Below are 19,061 nucleotides of genomic sequence, written 5' to 3'. Positions count from 1 at the left end.
GATCTTCCCAATTCGAAAAAATTCAGAACCAACGGAATGCAACAACAAAAACGAAATGGCTAACGATGAATACATCCAAACCTTCACACCAGAAGTTCTGTCGAGACCACAAAAGCAGCACAGTCCATACAAATGGATGGACGAAGACGACGATTTCTTCTATGACTTTTTCGCTGAACGCACGAACACTACAAAAACTCTCACCAAAAAAATATACTGACGGAACCGAGCAGTGAAGAGCAGGAAGCACCCGAAATGTCTCAGCATGTACTCAAAGAAATTCAGACACCCATCGTGAGGAAAGAGCTCAATTCCACACCCCTTCATAAACTACCACATAAGTCCAAAGTGGTGATGTGAGATCTCAATGAAGGAAAATAAACACCGGCTAGCGCGACGTGAGAAATGTGTAAACCAAAAACTTTGCGGCAATTCTGGGATCAAAAACAGACGATGGCATCCTCTTCATTCATTGCAAAAACAAGAGAAAGAAGCGCGGCCAAGTATCCGAAGAGTCTAGGAATAGACGACGAATAAAAACAAAGAATGGAATAATAAGAACTTTTTATTAAAAAAACAAGAAGACTTGATTAAGTCTCATAATATAATCAATACACACACACACAAATATATATATATATATATATATATATATATATATATATATATATATATATAAATATCGGAATTTATTTTAGATTCTGGGGATTAAATTATTGGACTGACTTACGATACAACAAAATCGGGGTAAAGTATTACATGAAAACTTCTTTGATACATGGGAAAGAGATGAAGGAATTTTGGCTTTTGATCGGAATTCATTTAACAAAAAAATGATTGGTTGTCCTATTTGCCTCATAGAAAAGAGAGTAAATACTGTAGTATTTTCCTGCATTTATAGAGATAGCACTATCTAAGCATCAAGAGCAGTAACTTTTTATAAGATGTTCAATTTTTGGATTATATCACTTGCAATTGCGGTACGACTTCAAACGATTCTGAGTGGAAATTCTAGTGCTCACAATCTACTTCAACCACTGATTTTGGTGTCTCTGACAGATTCCTATAAAATAGTTGACATCGTGATACATTTTCCAAGACAGCTAGACTTGGAGCTTCAAAACGTCTTTCAGTTTACAACAGTCCTCCAAGAAGTAGAGAAGAAGAATTTTGGGTCGGCTCAAAATTTTGTAACAACCAAGAACTCAGCTTACCACTTTGATGATTTGATATCATCCATTAAGACGGAGTATGGCAGAGCAGAAAGAAAAAGAAACCAAATCATCGACGAGCTGAAAGCCTTTACTAACCAAACAGATCTAATACAGCGTCAAAGACGATCTCCCCTCTTGTTTGCGATGGGAACAGCAACTTCTATAACCTTGGAGCCATTGTTAGAAAAAGCCGACTGCAGACTTCTCTCTGTGTTTGGTCTTTGTCACAGTGCTAAACAGAAGATAGAAAAGTTGGAAGGGAGACTACAAAATCTCGAATCAGGGACAGTTCACCTTAACGACGAGGAAAACGAAACAGTTCACGTTCTAACAAGCAGCAGCCCGAAGCTACATCAAGACACAAAAAGGGTGTTATATTACACGGAGGACAAATTTTGGAGACTGCAATCAAACTTGGACAACTTGCAACAAACAATGGAAAGCTTACAACAAGCACAAGTATGCGATCACCGGAGAAGGGACGTATTTATGTTTTCTTTCCGAGCCCAGAGTGCAATCAACAACGTCACTAGGACACTGAATGCGATACAGAGCGAGCTACAAATTCAAATGCTGTACATGAAAGAAGAAAAGACACAGTTTGGTACCAGTATGGGTGTTCTAGCTAATGATAACCTACCTGCAGCACTGATACCGTACTGGGAATTACAGAAAATACTCTCACAGTTGAAACTCGGTGGAAAACAATTATCAATTTCTTCAGAAGACTCCAGTCTATATTACAGTTTACCACTAGTCAGAAATGTGTATGTCAACGACAACAAGCTCCTGATCACTCTGATGATTCCAGTGTACAGTGGAGAGCCTATTCACGACGCCTACAAAGCAATCGCAGTACCACAACCCATCAAAAACTCTTCAACGGCGGCAACGTTGAAACTAGACCGGAATTACTTAATTGTGTCAAGACGAGAAGAAAGGTACGCAGAAATGAACAGTAAGGAGTATCGGTCATGCTCCGATACACCACAATTAACAATTTGCACAAAACCAGTGGCGCTGGTGAGCGCACAGGATCAGTTATGCTTACGGGCTCTACTTTACGACCATGAGGTAGCGGCATTGAAGACCTGTGTACGGGATGTAACCGAACTACCAATTTTTCCAACAGCAGTCTACCTGGGTAACTTTATCTACCGTTTATATGCGACAGATGACCAGCAATTCCTCTACAACATAACATACCAAGATGGAAAGAAACTTTCCAGTATGGTGAATGGTTGCAAAAGCTGCTTGGTACACCCTCCATGCAACGGGAAATTACTTCATCCAACTAACGGATTGGTGATGTTGCCTGACCTTGCCGAATGTGTGGAATAACTTGGATCAATAACCACCATCAGCACTCCAGATATCCTTGACGCAGTTTTTACTATACCAAGTCTTCCTACAGAGCTTCCAATCAACGAGCAGCAGACGTTGACGCTACACAGGGTTAGGTCAGAACTCCAAGATGTCCCAACGCTGGAAGTAACCCCTCAACTGATTAAAGAAATGGCTGTTAAATACAGACACAGTACAAAAAGGACAGCAGCAAAGGACATCTTTTTCAACCCTCCTGGCGGAAGATCCTATCAGAATTGGCTGGCCTATTAGTTTTTACTTTATGGATGCTGGGACTCTTACTTGCAGCTGTTTGGATAGCAAGGAAGTTTTACGTGAATAACCGGAAAAAGAGACCCATGAACAGTTCGTCAACTGATCCAATTAGAAATGCCGGAAATGGAACTCCTACTGAGGAAAGACTTAACTTAATAGAAAGCATGCGAATCGAAGACACTCAAGTTGATTGAAATTGTCGTACCGCAAATTGTGGTGATGGTGCATTTTATACTCTAATTACATAGCGTTGTACTGTTCAGGAGAATAGTTTAGTCTGGATGGGTTGGATGTAGGAAAGGAAAGTTGAACTTAAGCGTTTTTCGGAAAAAAACCAAATTAAAACTGACCTTGAATTATTCCCGACACCAAAGCGAATTCTGAATTTGAAACCGTACCAAGATAATAATGGCGAAGAAATTTAAACTAATGTGAACGGTTGAATAGGTAAATATTGATCCTGATAAGATTCTATGATAAATCTACCACCAAATTCTCATACACGTAATTAAGATTGACAAACCCATATTAGGGGCCTAGTTTATCAAAGTCATGAATGACCTTCTGAAAACTTTTCCCAAAAAGGTATTTTTCCACACAAGGATTCGGGACTTTTGGTAAAAACATGACTAAACTGTCATAACCAAAGATAGATAAGCAGTATATATACGGCTCAGTTTTAGCTAATTTTTGTAAACAAAATCAGTCTGGAAATAATTATATTGCCGTGATAATCGAAATTGCGGAGTAAATATGATTCGACGAGTGAGTTAACAGATCTCTGTCGTGGTATTGAAAATTGTAATATTTGTTTGAAATTAGTAAATTCGGGTAACTACAGTTTTCGTAACTAACTTATTACTTTTTCCACTAACTTCATATTCTACACTTTTTCCTATAACTTAGTAGAAACTAAAAATTGTATCTAGTAAGAATACGTTCCGCTAGTAGGGATTAATAGAAGTCATAAACTAGTTGTTCTACAAGAACAGGAATCTAGTTTTCATTAATACTAGGAATTTGCTAATTAGTTTCAGTTTCTCCTAAATTGAAATCACACAATTGTACACTCTTAGTAACTTCACATCACATTTTTAATGACTTAACAAAATACTTAATTTTATCTTCAATTAATTGGATTTAATTTAGTTTGGTGACTAGTAAAGTAGTGATTAACCAATCAACAATTAGGTTAAGTTAGGTTAACCAACTGGAGGACAGCACCGAGTCCAGGACAACATCAAGACGATTGATTTCTGCAGGACAGCACCGGGTCCAGGACAACATCAAGACGATTGATTTCTGAGAGTATTACTCGGCCAAGCTCCTTCCCGGAGACCGTATAGTGAAGCCACTCGGAGGTTAGGCCAGCCTGCTCGTCGAAGACTTGGCAAGTTAAGGTAACCCATGTTGTATGGAATGGTGAAACAAGTAGACAATTAAAACGGTCTGCAGTAACCTGAAGTACCTGATGGCAATGTCTTAACGTTCTATCATGTTGGTAAATACTCGTCTGGTTGGGTTGTGGAGTGAACACAGACGAGCTCTTCACGTCATCTACTATTTTGTTTTAAGTATATTGGTTGATCGATTAATTAGAAAGTGAATTGAGGACCTGGTATAATTCTCAATCTTAGAGTCACCAATTTTTTTTATTTGATAAAACATTTCTTAGAAGCTAAAATATCATATAACATAGAGAGGCATTACAAAAATAATCTAATATCATCATTATTATTGGCATTTGACTACAGTTCTATAGCGCCTGAAAATACTGTCTTTAGGGTTTGAACGGAGGGCCTGGTATAACCCTTTAGTCTAATTAAGAGTAGTAGATTTGTGAAGTTACTATCCAGTCCAGTAGTTTTCTCTAAAGATAGATTCTAGGAACAATTGCGGAAATGTGAATAGGGTAAAAACCCCAGCCTAAATATTCAGATTCTTTATTAGGTATTTGATGTTCTATGTACAAGAAGGGCTAAGTGTTTGAGTTTGGTCTCAAGTAAATATACTAACAGAATTCCATTCATAAAGTTTCAAGCTAAATAAATGCTCGAAATGGTACAATTGGGTTACGTTTATCCGTGAATACTATTTACAAAATGTAAGCCTTATTTTAAGATATAAAAAACTGGTTTCCACGATTTTCTTAACTCTATTCTATAGTTGAGAATGTGGTTACAATAAATAGAAAATGGCGACGAATTATTGTCACTCATTTCCACAAAACGCGAAGTTGATGGAAATTCCGGACATTGGCCGGCACTAATAAAAACCAAACTCCAAAAATCAAATTTAAAAAAATGAGGACCAAGAAGCGGAAACCAGATCCTTGCGGCTGTAGATTTGGAGTCATCAGGCAAACTTGCAGAGATGTGTATGGAGAACAAAGTGCCCAGAAATAGTAATAGAAGAGAGAGCAGCAGAAATGAGGATTGTGAGACCGATGACCAGGCGGCTCCAACTGCTCCTGTGAACAAACCGTCTGCTGAGACTGTGAATGAACCAGCCCAAGAAGAGGCACAAAAAGTCCCAGAGGTAGGGGGAGCCACCCCAGCGGAAAAATAAACAGGTTGAACTTTGAACATCTCGGGAATAGGTGATAAACTGCTGCTTCATTATTTTGCATGTTTTGTTTCGAGAACTACTTAGATAACTGAATTAAAGGTTTATTATGATTCGCTATTTTAGTTTGACCATTTAATATGTTTTACGTTTAATTCAGACCACTTGATACGTTTTGATACATTAGAATTATTTCAGGGGATGCATTTTAATTGCAACCCCAATAGCATATGCAACGTTTAATTGTTCTAAAATCGTGAAAATACGATTTTTGAAACCCCAACGATTATTTTATTATAGCTTCCATACGTAGAAATTGTTTTATATTTGTAATTTCAGAATGTTGGAAAGCTTAAGTATGTTTCGTTTGGAACTTAAAAAATGGTAAGCTTTCTCCCTACAAAAAATGAGTTTTTGTTTATAACGCATTCAAACTTTAATATAGTTCTTCTATTCAGCCAAATTTGAAACAAACTTTTCGTAGAATTTCTTTGAAAAAAAATGCAAATTTTTGAAATTTTCTCATTAACTTGTTGACAAAACTAGTTGATTAAATATGAAATTTTAGTAGCAGTTGTAGTAGAGCGTCTTGTTTCTCTTACTCTTCTGGACACCAAGGTAGGATGAATTCCTGATCAGGCCTAGATCAGGCCTAGATTGTTTCCAAAGCAATACAATCCGAATAGCTTGCTCTCTATCCGAGAATGACAATTTTTTCAAAGCAAAACAAATAGAAAATCTTTCTCTCTCTCTCTCTCTCTCTCTCTCTCTCTCTCAAAGTACACTTGATTCCGAAGTAGAGCAATTAAAAACAAAGTGGATCCCTAGCTAATTTTCCTCACTGGATGTCTTCTGCTCTAACCGAGCCTGAATACTGTAAGTCTTATGCTCTATCCGCGTATTCAATTGAATGTCAAACGTCTGCTCTAACTAATAATTTATCACAACTACTGAAACAAAATCCGTTAAAATCCGATAAAATCAAGCTGGCTTTAATTATACTACTGTTTAATCTATTTGAAAGCCTACCGAAGATCGGACGCCAATTCCCGGTTATCTCGTGAACTTGAATCCACTCCCTCAGACAAAAGTTCTTGCTATCGAAGCTATTTATGTTTATTGAAAGAAATCCCGTGATTGCTTGCAAAATCCTTGTAGCAGTCGTTTATTTTCTTATTGACGTTCCATTTGTGTTTCTGTTTGTTTTGTGAAATTTAAAAAGGAAAAAATGCAATAGGTTTAATGGAAAAAAGGGATTCAGTACATTAATTCAAATTTCTGGAACTTCATAATGATCTCCGGGAAGCAAGCACATACGGGTTTTCATCACAGACGAGTTTTCATGATTTCTCAAGTTTGAAAACGAACATCCCGACAAAGACTAGGGAAAGAAATATATATTTTTATGTATATGAATTAGATGGCATGAGAAAAGGTTATCTGATGTTTATTTTGTACTCCACAAAATTAGAGCATTCATCACGCCGGTTATCTTTATATAATTGAGGATTTGATTTTTTTTTTATTTTTCAATTGCACCAAAAATTGAGCTATTTGGTAGTTTCCATTTAGAATTCTGTAGTAAAATGACATAGGTGACGTAGAATTACTTCGAATTACATAGAATGAGCAAAGAACAACTAAATAAAGGTCCATTTCTTTCTCATATTTTTTTCTTTTATTCATTCGTATTTATTTTTGATGGCACAGGACACGTATCAAAGTGTCAATGAAATTGGAACCCGTGATGTAAAAAATTGAAATCATTACTGATATAACAAAAACAGAACGTTTCTTGATAATTAGACTATTTCATAGTCAAGACTTAATAAGGTAAACATTCGCCTCCGCAAACTATAGACTGACGTGATTGCGAAACAGGCAGTTTTCTCTGCAAAATGTTCTGTATAAATAACAAAATTATGAGCTGAAATATTAATTATACCAAAGCATTTGTCATTTACCCGTCATTTCTGGCCAATTAGTGCTCCCTCGCTAATCAGATTAGACAAAATAAAACTTTGAAAAATTGAGGAATGTACGCAATACATGATCAATTAAAAGTTCAACCGAAATCTCATTAGATGAATCCACCAGTCATATTAGCATACAACAGACATTAAGATACGTCTTAAAACATGGAGATACGATGCGATCAACCAACTCATTATTTTCTTCAGCGTCTCGATCAGAAGGAAAAAAACAGTACTTGATAAAAACTTTCCAAACTGTGTTAGTTCAGATTCAGATTAATAGCCCAAACATTATGCTTTCAGTGGACTAATTAATTATTTTTCGAGAGAATTAAACTTTCGTATCATTTTTTCTTTTAGCGTTCATAAAGAACTATATCTAACGAGTTTGTTTGCATGAAATAGAAACTCATAAAATAGAACGATACAACGAGAGAAAAAAAATACATAGGTAGAGCCTGAAAGAATATTTTTATGCACTCATTCCTTAATCTTTTAAGATCCTATTAAATAGAGCGTCAGGTTACAATTTCTTTTTTTCCGAAAGGAGTTCCATTCCGATTGCATAAGCTGATGAGTTAAACATCCAACCTTTAATGAGCTAAGTAGAATAGTAAATAGACTAATAAATTGAAAAAAATCAAGCGGGAAACCTCCCGACCAATCTAAGCAGGTGGAACATTCAATCTCAAACAGAGCCTCAATCTCGTATTACAAGGTAACTTACGTAAAGCGGATTTTCATCTTCTTACTTAAATATTAAATCGTATGAAGCCTTTTTTTTAACTTGTTGGTGGCTGTTTACCCCTGTTCATTGCCCGCTTAAGCATACAGACTTATAATCAAACATCTCTAATTGAGAAAAAAATTACCGCGCCTTTGAATTTTTTTTCACAATCATGCATAGTCTTGCAATATTTTGGAAAGAAATCTTGTAAGACTATTCTTCGAGGAAGATAATAATTTACTCTAGCAAGTTATTGTAAGATTAAAATGTTTTCTAATCATGTAACTTCCAGTTCAAAGTTGAAAGAGTTTGACATAATCATTGTACGATATAAATAATGTTTTAATAACTTTATAATGAATTAGATTAAGCCGAAATTGGACAGTGTAAAATGTAACAACTAAAACTTTATAAAAAAATTAAAATACCAAACAAATCGGTGTAAAAAGTATACCGAGTTCAAGTTTATAGACTATATTTTGAAAAATTCTAGATTTATTTCAATGTTTTGTTAAGGTTACATATGGTGAAAATTATAATAAAAATTAGGCTGCATAGTTTGGGAATATTCTATTTATTTTACATTACACCGCAAAACGTACATGAAAACTGGAAAATTTTCTTAATTTTGTCCGGGATTTTTTCATGACCCATGATTTAAGAGTACACTTATAAGCCAGCGCGGGGAACAGTAAAAGAAAAGAGAATTTAATTGAAATTTGGGAAGGTTCGGAAATATCAGTCATTTTTTGTAAGTTTGAGCCATCGTCGAACGAAAGATGCTAAAAAAGTGCCAATTCAGCAGAAATCAAAGAAGGCCCAAATGACAATTAATTAGACAAGGCGACTCGGTAATGTGCGATCGAACATAAGGTTCCGACCCCGCTCATCCACAATTTTGGCTTGATTGTCTACCAAATGAGGAACATAGAAAAACCCAAAAATTCAAATATTTTTAAAAATTTGTGTATGAACGAAAAGAAAGTCTCCGAGGCAAATAACTGGGGTGGAGTAAAAATGACACATTAGGTTGATGAGATGTGCAAATATAAAGAAAGCGAGTCAAGACTAACAGCAAAATCAAACAACAACAAAAATTAATTACATCAAAAACTTCATGTCCGTTTTAAAAAACAAAACTTAATAACAAAGTCAAAATACCGTCACATAAAACTGATATTAAACAAAACAACTTGTAATTCACCAGAAAAGATAAGGGGGTAGTCAATAAAAAAAGGCTTGGTAACAATTAGACAATAAAGAACAAAAACAGTAAATTGAAAAATTCGCTTATTTTTTTTTAAAACAATTAATTTTGAAATAATGAAATTCATTAGAAATCAAACAAAATATCCCATAAGTGTACGATTACCAATGTTTCCATAGAAGGAATTAAGAGCTGCCGGTATTCAATTTTTTACGCGGTTACAAAAAGAACATATAGACAACAAACAAAAAATCAAATAAAACTTGGCAGAAAATGCATTCGAAACCGTAAAGCCGTACTATGGCCATCAAAATGTGTTCAATTGCACTTTCTGCAACAACAATAATGTATTATTATGTGGACTCTCATTAATGAAGCCAGGTAACAAGTAGACAAAAATGGCAAACAAAATGCAAAAATAATTAACACTTTAATTTTTTTTCGAAAAAGAATATTTCCAAAGACATGAACACTATTCATTACAGAATAAAAAAATAATCAGGTTCGTATATTCTTTAAAAAAAGCCAATGAGAATTGCAATTATCCAGAATATGTCTTATGTCTACAAAAAGTAAGTCAGACATGACAAAAATCAAAAACTATTTTACTTTTTTCTTCGTGTCGAAGCCAGTAAAGACAACGAATTCCTTAAAAACCTTAGATTGTGTGACACTAATACCCTTTTGAAACCGTTTTTTGACATAAAAATGTCATTATTGGCCTGTAATTAACGAGGATACATAACAACCAGACAAAAAAGGAACAAAATTGCGAAGTTGAAAGTTTTTTTTTATTTGGAAAACGATTGTTTTCAGAGTCATGAAAGCTATCAGCTATTTACTAAAATCAGAATATCGTCTCATCTATTCTTCCAGCAAAAGGCAATGGAATCTGGTCATTGAACATTAAAATTTCAGACGACTAAAAAGACATAGTAAAAACGGCAGTTAAAGACAATTTAAAAAAATCAATTAAATTTTTCGAGAAAGTAGTGTCGAAGCCGTTAGAACCATAATCTATGTCTTCAGGCATTTTAATAATATCAATTGTGCTTTATTTTGAAAGCCAATAATGTCATATATGAACTTTCAATAACGTGATGATGTGACAAAACTAGAAAAAATGAAAAATGGGCAAATACCTAAAAATTAAGGAAATTTGAAATCTAGTTGTATCAAAGCCAGTAGCCTTAACTTAAGGCGTAAAACCGCAAGAAAAATTGAATTTGATTTCAATTGAAAGGAGAAGCATTCTTTCATTGCGGACAATAAGCTACAAGTTGACCAAGGAAAGAGAAAAATAGAGGCAAAAGTTCAATAAGTCATTATTTATTTGAAAATCAAATACTTTAAAAATTCAAAACGACCATAAGCCTTCAAGTAATCAACTAGATACGATAAAGTGGGGCTAAATACAATCCAATTGGAACTATCATTAGTGAGTTTTTTTGAAAAGTTTTGTTTTTTAATTGTTGTAGAAGAGATCGAATTTTTTTATTAAAAAAGACCGACTGTTTACAATCCTGATTATTTTTGGACTATACCAGTCCAAGATTGGTCCAAAACTAGCCGTGCTGTTTGTTCTTTAAGAACACTTAATTATTTGATTGTTGTAGATATTGATTTTTTGTTAGTTAAAAAATCAAAAATAGATGCTGCGTGTTTGATAATCAACGAATAAATTTAGCAAAAATCGGCGAAGTTCTAATTACAGAGAACTCTCAACGAAATTTGATATAACAAGCCCCTTTTGAGTCTACAAAAATTTTGCTAGTGTTGTTGGGTCTGTACTTCCTGTAAATTTGATCAAAATGGACTAAAGAAGCCTATTTCGTGCTGTTTTCGATGAAAACGTCTTAATTTTGAAATATTTAGCCAGAATTATTTACAAAAAATAAAAAATAAAAATAGCTTACAATTTTCTTTTTTTTTGTTTTTATAAATAAAAATCAACAACACTTTCAAAAAAAATTAACAAATTTTAGCAAAATTGGCAAAGTTTTATTCAAAAATTCCGGAAAAATTGAATAAAATCTCGCCGGAATTCACACTATTTTCTCAAAATTTAAACCTCGATAGCCCCCTGTAAAAAACGGAAATTGAAAAAATCTTTTTAATTCCGTATTCTACGCTGGACAAGCTTTCTAATGATACCAGTCTCAACTTTCTACGATGAATTTATCGATCGGTCAAAATTGACTGAACAAAAAAACCCGTTTGAGTATATAGTTCCTTCCCCCTAAAGAGGGGTCGGAACAAAAAACATTTCTCTATTTTACTAATAGCGGATTAAAAAGGCAGATAGTTGGATTGAACGTTATCATGATATGGTAATAAAAGAAATTTAATTGTTTAACTATTTCGTAGATCAATATTTATAAAATCGAGAACTCTAGCTGTAGGCTAGTTGAATGCAGAAAGATCGAAGAAAGTAGTGACATAATTTGTTGACAAATGTGAAGAGCTTTTGTCACATTTGTCCACGATTTGGTGATATCGGCCAAAAAAGGCCAAATGTACGTCTTTCAGGGCAATATGCACTGAATCCTAAATAACGGAGCTGAATAAAGTGTTGCTTACACCAAACAATTCGAACTTGTATTAGGTTGTTGAACTAAAGCACATATTGTAAATTTTAGGGTTGGTCGAATGCGGTCGAAATGTGTGTTAAGCAAAATGAGTAACTCTGATCCGAAAGCTTTCTACAATTAATAATATAAATATAAATTTGAGCGAATCAGATCAGAAATTGACCTGAATAAACTTGAAAGAACCCTTTAAAATAATCTTCCGTGTTGCAAAATCTTCCAAAAACTCATTTGATCTTGCAAATTCTTCAATTTTTGAAAGACAAACTTTTGCCTTGTAAGATTTACACGATAGATTTTTTGCAGGAATCTTGAGAAATCTTACAAGAAAACTTCCTGATCTCGACTGGAGATATCATCTATTGAGATCAGCTAGCTGATAATTTCGTCATTTATTAAGATGTTACTAAGCTTTTGACTATTGAAACTAAGCTACCGTTTATATCAACTTAATACCACGAATTAAGTTTAAAAAGGACACCCAGGTTGAGGTCGCGCTCGAAATCGCCTCTTATCAGACCGTCCCAGACCAAAGTGACCTCTGATCAGACGAGTATGCGCTCGAAGATCATTGTGCGCTCGAAGTGCGCTCAAAGCCGCCTCTGATCAGACGAGTTCCAGACCGAAGTGACCCCTGATCAGACAAGTTCCAGACCATTGTCCAGACGAGTTCCAGACCATTGTCCAGACTAGAGTGCGCTCAAAATATAGTCCCAGACTAAAGTGCGGTCGAAATCACCTCTGATCAGACAAAAGTGCGCTCGAAGTTGCCTCTGTTTAGACTAAAGTGCGTTCGAAATAGTCTGATCAGAGAATGATTTTGAACATGAACAAATATCTCAATATCGTTATAATATATTCATTTCATCTATCATTTTATCAATCTTATATTCAACTAATAAAAAAGCCAATCCTGAAAGTTTTGCTAATAAAAATAAATGATGATCAAAAAAATTACTGAGTGTGCCATTTATTTATGCTTTTAACCGAATAAATGAACTTAGACAGCTTTGCATAAAAACGTCTTGATCTACTTTGATTCAAAATCTTTTCTTGAGGGGACCGGCAGTTTTTATCAGCTGGACCCCTTGGTTCTGATCAAACCCATCAGATTTTTAGATGAAGTTCTGATCAGAATGCTGTTTTATTGTTGACTCTTACCAGAGACAACAAAAGTCAGTATGAAAACAAAAAAAAACTTGAAAAAAAAATTTGCTCAAATTGGTCTCTGGTCAGACTAGTGTGTACTCGAATCGGCCTCTGATCAGACTAGTGTGCGCTTGAAACTGCCTCTGATCTGACCGTCCCAGAACAAAGTGGCCTCTGATCAGGCAAGTTTCAGACCATTGTCCAGACAAAAGTGCGCTCGAAGCCTTTTCCAGACCATGTAATTCGAGCGCACCGGGAACATGTGTGCGCTCGAAACTCGTCTGATCAGGGGTCACTTCGGTCTGGCCACCTCGACCTGGGCAAACAACTCGTTTCCTCGACTCTTAAAAACTTCTCAAATGCATTTAAACTCAACATCAGAGAATTCTTTTTTTTTTGAATGTAAATTACTCAGACTATAACCCTAAGGTTAGATATCTACATGCTCTAAAATGTTAAATAAATTAATCAGCATTGTTATAAATATAATAATCTTCAAATTGTGGCTGATCGTTTTCATAGGTAAAAATAGGATTTCATTGTGTTTGATTTCATGAATGACATCTTAATCGGTCGCACCTTCATTATGCCCCATAAAACACATTGAGAGTAATTTAAAGCGAATGTGTGTACTACTATTTTGTTTCAAATCAAACGTATGCGAACCTCACGAATCTCAAATGAGTTATGCGATTTGATTAGCAAACGTACCACACCAAACAAGCAGTTCTATATTATTTGTATCATACGTTATAAATACTTAGTTAGTTATAAAAGCAATTGTTAGTCATAAATAGTAAAACAAGGAAATCTGCTACAATTTTCCAACGATGGTAATCTTCGTTTTAGCAAAATTGTTTTCCATATATTTGTTGATCACAACAAACGAAGCAAAAAAGAGCAAAAAAGTCCTCATTATACCTTTCGAGACTAACAGTGCAATTTTACAGATGGTCTTTTTGGCAAACTTTTTAGTCGAAGACGGACATCAAGTTGTATTCTTAACGGGCTCCAACAATTACGATCCAGTAAAACAACTTTATTCTAATATTACAATTCATGAAGACCGACATCAATTCTTAGCAAATGAAGAGTTGTCGAAGGCACTTGATAAGACCTTACAAGAAAAAAGATCGGGTTTTGAGCTTTTCAAAGGCGCTGTTTCTGCCTTTGAAAATATGAACAAATTAGCCGAATCTTATCTAACTGATGCGCAGACATTAGCTGATATGAAGTCGTGCGATCTCGCTATTATTTTGACCACAGACCCATTTTGGTCTGTTTTAGTCATTCCCTATAAATTGGATATTCCTTATTTAGTGGTTACTACTAGGACTGATCCTTTGTCTCACGGAGTTGTTATGTCGCCAGTCGCGGAACCAAATTTTGGAGTCTCGTATTTAGATGAGAACTCTGACTTTGCTGAGCGGCTTGTTAACGCTTTTACTGCGGTTATTGGTAATACATTTGTCTCGTGGGTGGTTGATTACAAATTTGTTCACATTATTTCCAACCTTGCGCCCGAAAAACCCTATAAATGGCCTTCTGAACTCTATCAAGAGTCAGGAATGATTTTTGTCCAGCAAAACCCAATTTGTCTCGACTTCCCCAGAAATACAATGCCTCACTATCAAATGATTGGAGGGTTTTCGGCCCAAAAGAAAACGTCCGCTTCTAACGAGACCATGAAACAATTTCTAGATTTCATCGGCCAATCAGATTTCGTCATGATGACTTTCGGCAGTCAGATAAAAAACATTCCTGATGATAAAATGAAAATTTTTCTAAATGTGTTTGAGAAAATGTCGCAATTTTATTTCGTAGTTCGGCATACAAGGCATGTTGATAAATTGCCTAGAAATGTGATGACTAATTCATGGCTACCTCAAAGTGACTTGATGGTGCACCCAAACTTAAAACTCTTCATAACCCACGGAGGATTGAACGGGCAAAATGAAGCAGCATACAACGGAGTCCCAATGCTAATTATAGCCATATATGGCGATCACTGGTACAACGGACGTCGTGCCAGACGTCTAGGAACTGCAGAGGTACTGGATTTTTCGGATATCTCAGAAACAAGTTTCTCAGATACGCTGAATTTAATGCTGAGCAACAAGTCATACTCCCAGAATGCAATAAAATGCAAGAACGTTCTGCAATCACTGCCAACAGCAAAAGAAATATCTCTTTTTTGGATCAATCATGTTTTGGAGTTTGGATATGACCATCTGCAGCCGTTAACTAAGAACATGCCATGGTGGAAACGTGTAATGTTGGATATTGTATTGGTTGTTTCTTTTTGCTCATTGGCTGGTTTTCATCTGACTGTCCACGTTATAAGACCAATGTTTAGACGTTTTAGAAACATAATTAAGTGCAAAAATAATTAGAACTGTTTTGAAAATAATTCAGGGCTAGTTACTTGTTAGTTCTATATAACTGCTACCATATCAACATGAGAGGAAAAATTTATATCACGATGTTTTGCCTAAACATCAGTTCTCATATCGCGTAGAGATTAGTTGTCTTTTGTAAAATAAATTAGGATTAGGAACTATTTTTAACAATCACAGTTTAAGACACTAACCGAATGTTTGCAAACCCTCAACAGCAGAGCAGTTTTGAAAAAATTGCAATTGAATTATTATAAAATTTTTGGTAGCTTCATCACTCAACTTGACACTAATTTCGACCTCCTCTATTTTGGTTGAGTGCAACTAAACTGCTAAGTTATATATCATTGTTTAGCTTCCTCCTCTCTTTATGGCGAGGATAGACATTTCTAATCACATTTCATGTTTTTTAGAAGATTTCATAAACTTGCAAGGCTTATGGCAATTGACAGGTTTTATATCAGGTTGGAGACTGGCAAGTTTATGAAGTTGAGAGAATAAATTACTTTCATGTGGACTTTTTCCAGACCTTGTTGACCCATGTTGACCTTTTATTTTGATGCACATTGAAATTCAAATGTATAAGAAAATACTAAAAAAATCTAAAGGGAGTGTTAAATGGATTTAAGCAACCCAACATGAGCAAGGAAGGGAAAAGATTTTCATTACGAGGGTCTATCGGCACCAAAAAACAAATTGACTTCCAAAGAAATTGTTTGGTCCTTTCAGTGCCAGCTTACGTTCAATGCGGAATTGTTTTTGATAGTGGTCTCCACAAAGCAATTAGGAGCTTTAAAATGAAAAATAGGATCAAACTAAATGTGAAAAGTACTTACGTTCGGCTGTAAGGGCTTTTCACAAAATTTTAACATTTTAAATCTTTTTGCCGATAAATTTACGATTTAATGTTTTAGGATTACTAACAGTCGGGTAAATGCTGCAATTAATCTGCGTCACTATGGTTTGAGGATTGTGCTTCCGTCAAACATATTTTGCGGTGAAAAGCACTTTTCAACTTCCACTTTTCAACTTCCAGCTTAAAAGTGAAGACAATTGACTGAAACTTTCATATAAGGCAACGCGAAAATATGTTTCACACGCACAATGTGTGAACAAAGGAAAACTGAAATCTGGTTAAAAAAACGAGTACATTTAATCGCAAAATTTGGTATCGGTAGACGCTGGTAATGTTGATTAGAAGTGCTAAAAAACTCACAAAGTTTCATTGGAGCTAAGCTTACAACTCAATTAAAGAACACACCAAGGTCTCGGCAAGATTCGCAGCAAAAGTTGGATAATTGTCTGGGAAAAGATTAATCGAAGACCACTTTTTTTGTTGGTCTGTTTACAACAGATTTTGGCCTCAAACTGTCTGCTCGAAGGTCTGGAGTTTCAAGTTATCGTGCTTGAAAAGATTTACCAGATGTATCAGCGAACGTGAGTTATCTATAACTTTTTTTTCATTGTTTACAGCTCCTGGAATAATTTTTTAACCTAACTTCTCACGAAACCAAAATGAGAGAATTTATCGAGGCATTATATTTGAACTTTTTAAAAAAAATCTGAATAATGTAAATTAAACTAACCACGTGGCTAATGTTGCATGTTAGGAAATTAAAAATCAAACATTATTATGTTCTAATTTTATTTTTTTATCAATAATTTTGTCTTTAAAACATGAAAAACAGAAGTGTGCCAAAAAAGCTAATGTATCAGTTATTTGGGAGAAAACGCAATTTCAATCTAGACGGTTTTGCCTTTCAATATTCTTCTGAATTTTGTCTTTCAAATGAACACTGTTTTCTCAGGCTTTATTGGCGGAACAAAACCTCACTTTTTTACTAACAATTCTCATGAATGCGCATATCTCAAAATTTCGAATTTGGAATTATCATTCTTAAGTAATAAAAAGTTTGGTTTCTGGTCTTATTCTGCAAAGTCTTTGAACGAGAAAACCTGTTAGAGTACTATGAATTGGTATTGATAAAGCGATTCCTTTAGTGGAATAATTTTAACCAATACTGGTTTACAATGATACTAGGGTCGGGTTGAGCCACAACAAAAAGAATGAATACAGAGCAAGGCAAGCCTCAGCCACCGGGTTTGATAATTCACCGGATTTCATATTTTCTACCGTCTGTTAATGAATCGGTGCGCTTCAATTATGCTATTTTGGAAAAAATTCAAAACTGCATAAACAGTAAAAGCGAGGCAAAAACAGCAAAAGCGATGAGTAGTGGGTAAAAGGTGCTCTCCAAGCGCATTTCAATTTTTTGAGCTGTTTTTACATAGTAAAAACCCCTCAAAAAATTTTCATGCACTTGTTCGACCTCCTTCCCCCACTACTCTATATACCTACTACTTGCTTATACTCCCATTTTATTCACTACTATATATTAGCTTGTTTTATCCACTACTACATATTACCTTTATATTCACTCAAAATTTATCATTTCTTGTCTCACTTAGAGCAAACCACTAGTGTCGAGTTAAGCTGGTAATTATCTGTTATCAGACGGATAGTTTGCGTTCTATAGACCTTCGGTCATGCTTCGCCATCCCCACTGACTCCAGTGGACGTCCCCAGATACTAGTAAAAAACTAGTGAGACCGTCTAAAAAGCACGTAAAACCAACTTGCGAAAATTGGTGTAACCACTTCGTGGATAACTTGAATAAAAAACCAGCTTAGCTCTTTTTTCAATTTTAAATTTTGCTAATATTTATATAATATTAAGATCTTTGTTTTTATTTACTACTTGGCCGAGTCATAATTAAGCTAAAACCCAAAGTAATAGCAAAATCTAATAATTTATTTAAAAAAATTTTTAAAAAGCAAATTTTATTATTAAAAGCAAATTTCAAAATAAGAGCGAAATCCCTCTTTTAAGAGCGAATCACTCTTTAAGAGCGAAATCGCCCCTATTGGAGTGATGCCCCAGTACAAAATCACTATTTATCGCGCTTAAAAAGTGATTTCCCTCTTTTTTAAATAAATTTCAAAATTATCTAAATTTTTTAATGAATTTTTATTTTTTATTTTAAATTATCTATACTCTTCAAAAAATTTATATTTTCTTTTTTTTCTATATTTATCCCAAAATTAATTAGAAATAAGACAAAATTATAATATTTACATGAACAAGTTTCTTCATTTTGTGTAATAATAGGATTGGGGGTCAGATCAGTGTAACTGCTTTGCAAATTTCTAGTAAACCCTTTAGGTATTTCCACATCTGGAAGTTGTCTTTTTACATGAGCAATCATTCCATCATATCCCATAATCGAAGGGCAATTTAGACAACTAACTTTAGTAGAAGTACAATTTCTACATGTATACTTGATTTTATCAAAATCTGTTAATGTTTTTTTGTAATTACATCTATTACAAAATCTAGTTATAACTTTAGGATTAGGGCTAGGATCAAGGCTAGGATTAGGGCTAGAGCTAGAGCTAGAGCTAGCATCAGGGCTAGAGCTAGGATTAGAGCTAGAGTCAATACTAGGACTATATCCAGATTCATCTTTAAAAGATTAACCAGTTTTTATGCAAATACCGCTTAATGTTTTATCACCACGCACACATTTACCAATTTTATCTTCATGACATATTGAATAATGAA

The 19,061-nt window shown here is 34.7% G+C and overlaps 1 protein-coding gene across 1 annotated transcript; it reads left to right on the top strand.

Moving 5' to 3' along the window:
* The first annotated feature begins 13,750 nt into the window (after positions 1 to 13,750).
* On the top strand, positions 13,751 to 15,526 carry LOC142345453 (2-hydroxyacylsphingosine 1-beta-galactosyltransferase-like). Its single transcript, XM_075397508.1, has one exon. The coding sequence runs from the start codon at positions 13,874 to 13,876 to the stop codon at positions 15,434 to 15,436; it is 1,563 nt and encodes a 520-aa protein (XP_075253623.1). The 5' UTR covers positions 13,751 to 13,873; the 3' UTR covers positions 15,437 to 15,526.
* The last annotated feature ends 3,535 nt before the right edge of the window (positions 15,527 to 19,061 follow it).

This window comes from Convolutriloba macropyga, chromosome 9, assembly GCF_964194025.1.
Source record: "Convolutriloba macropyga chromosome 9, txConMacr16.3, whole genome shotgun sequence".
Lineage (NCBI taxonomy): Eukaryota > Metazoa > Xenacoelomorpha > Acoela > Convolutidae > Convolutriloba > Convolutriloba macropyga.
Note: the sequence above shows the minus strand (reverse complement) of the source record. Positions and strands in the feature narration are given on the sequence as shown.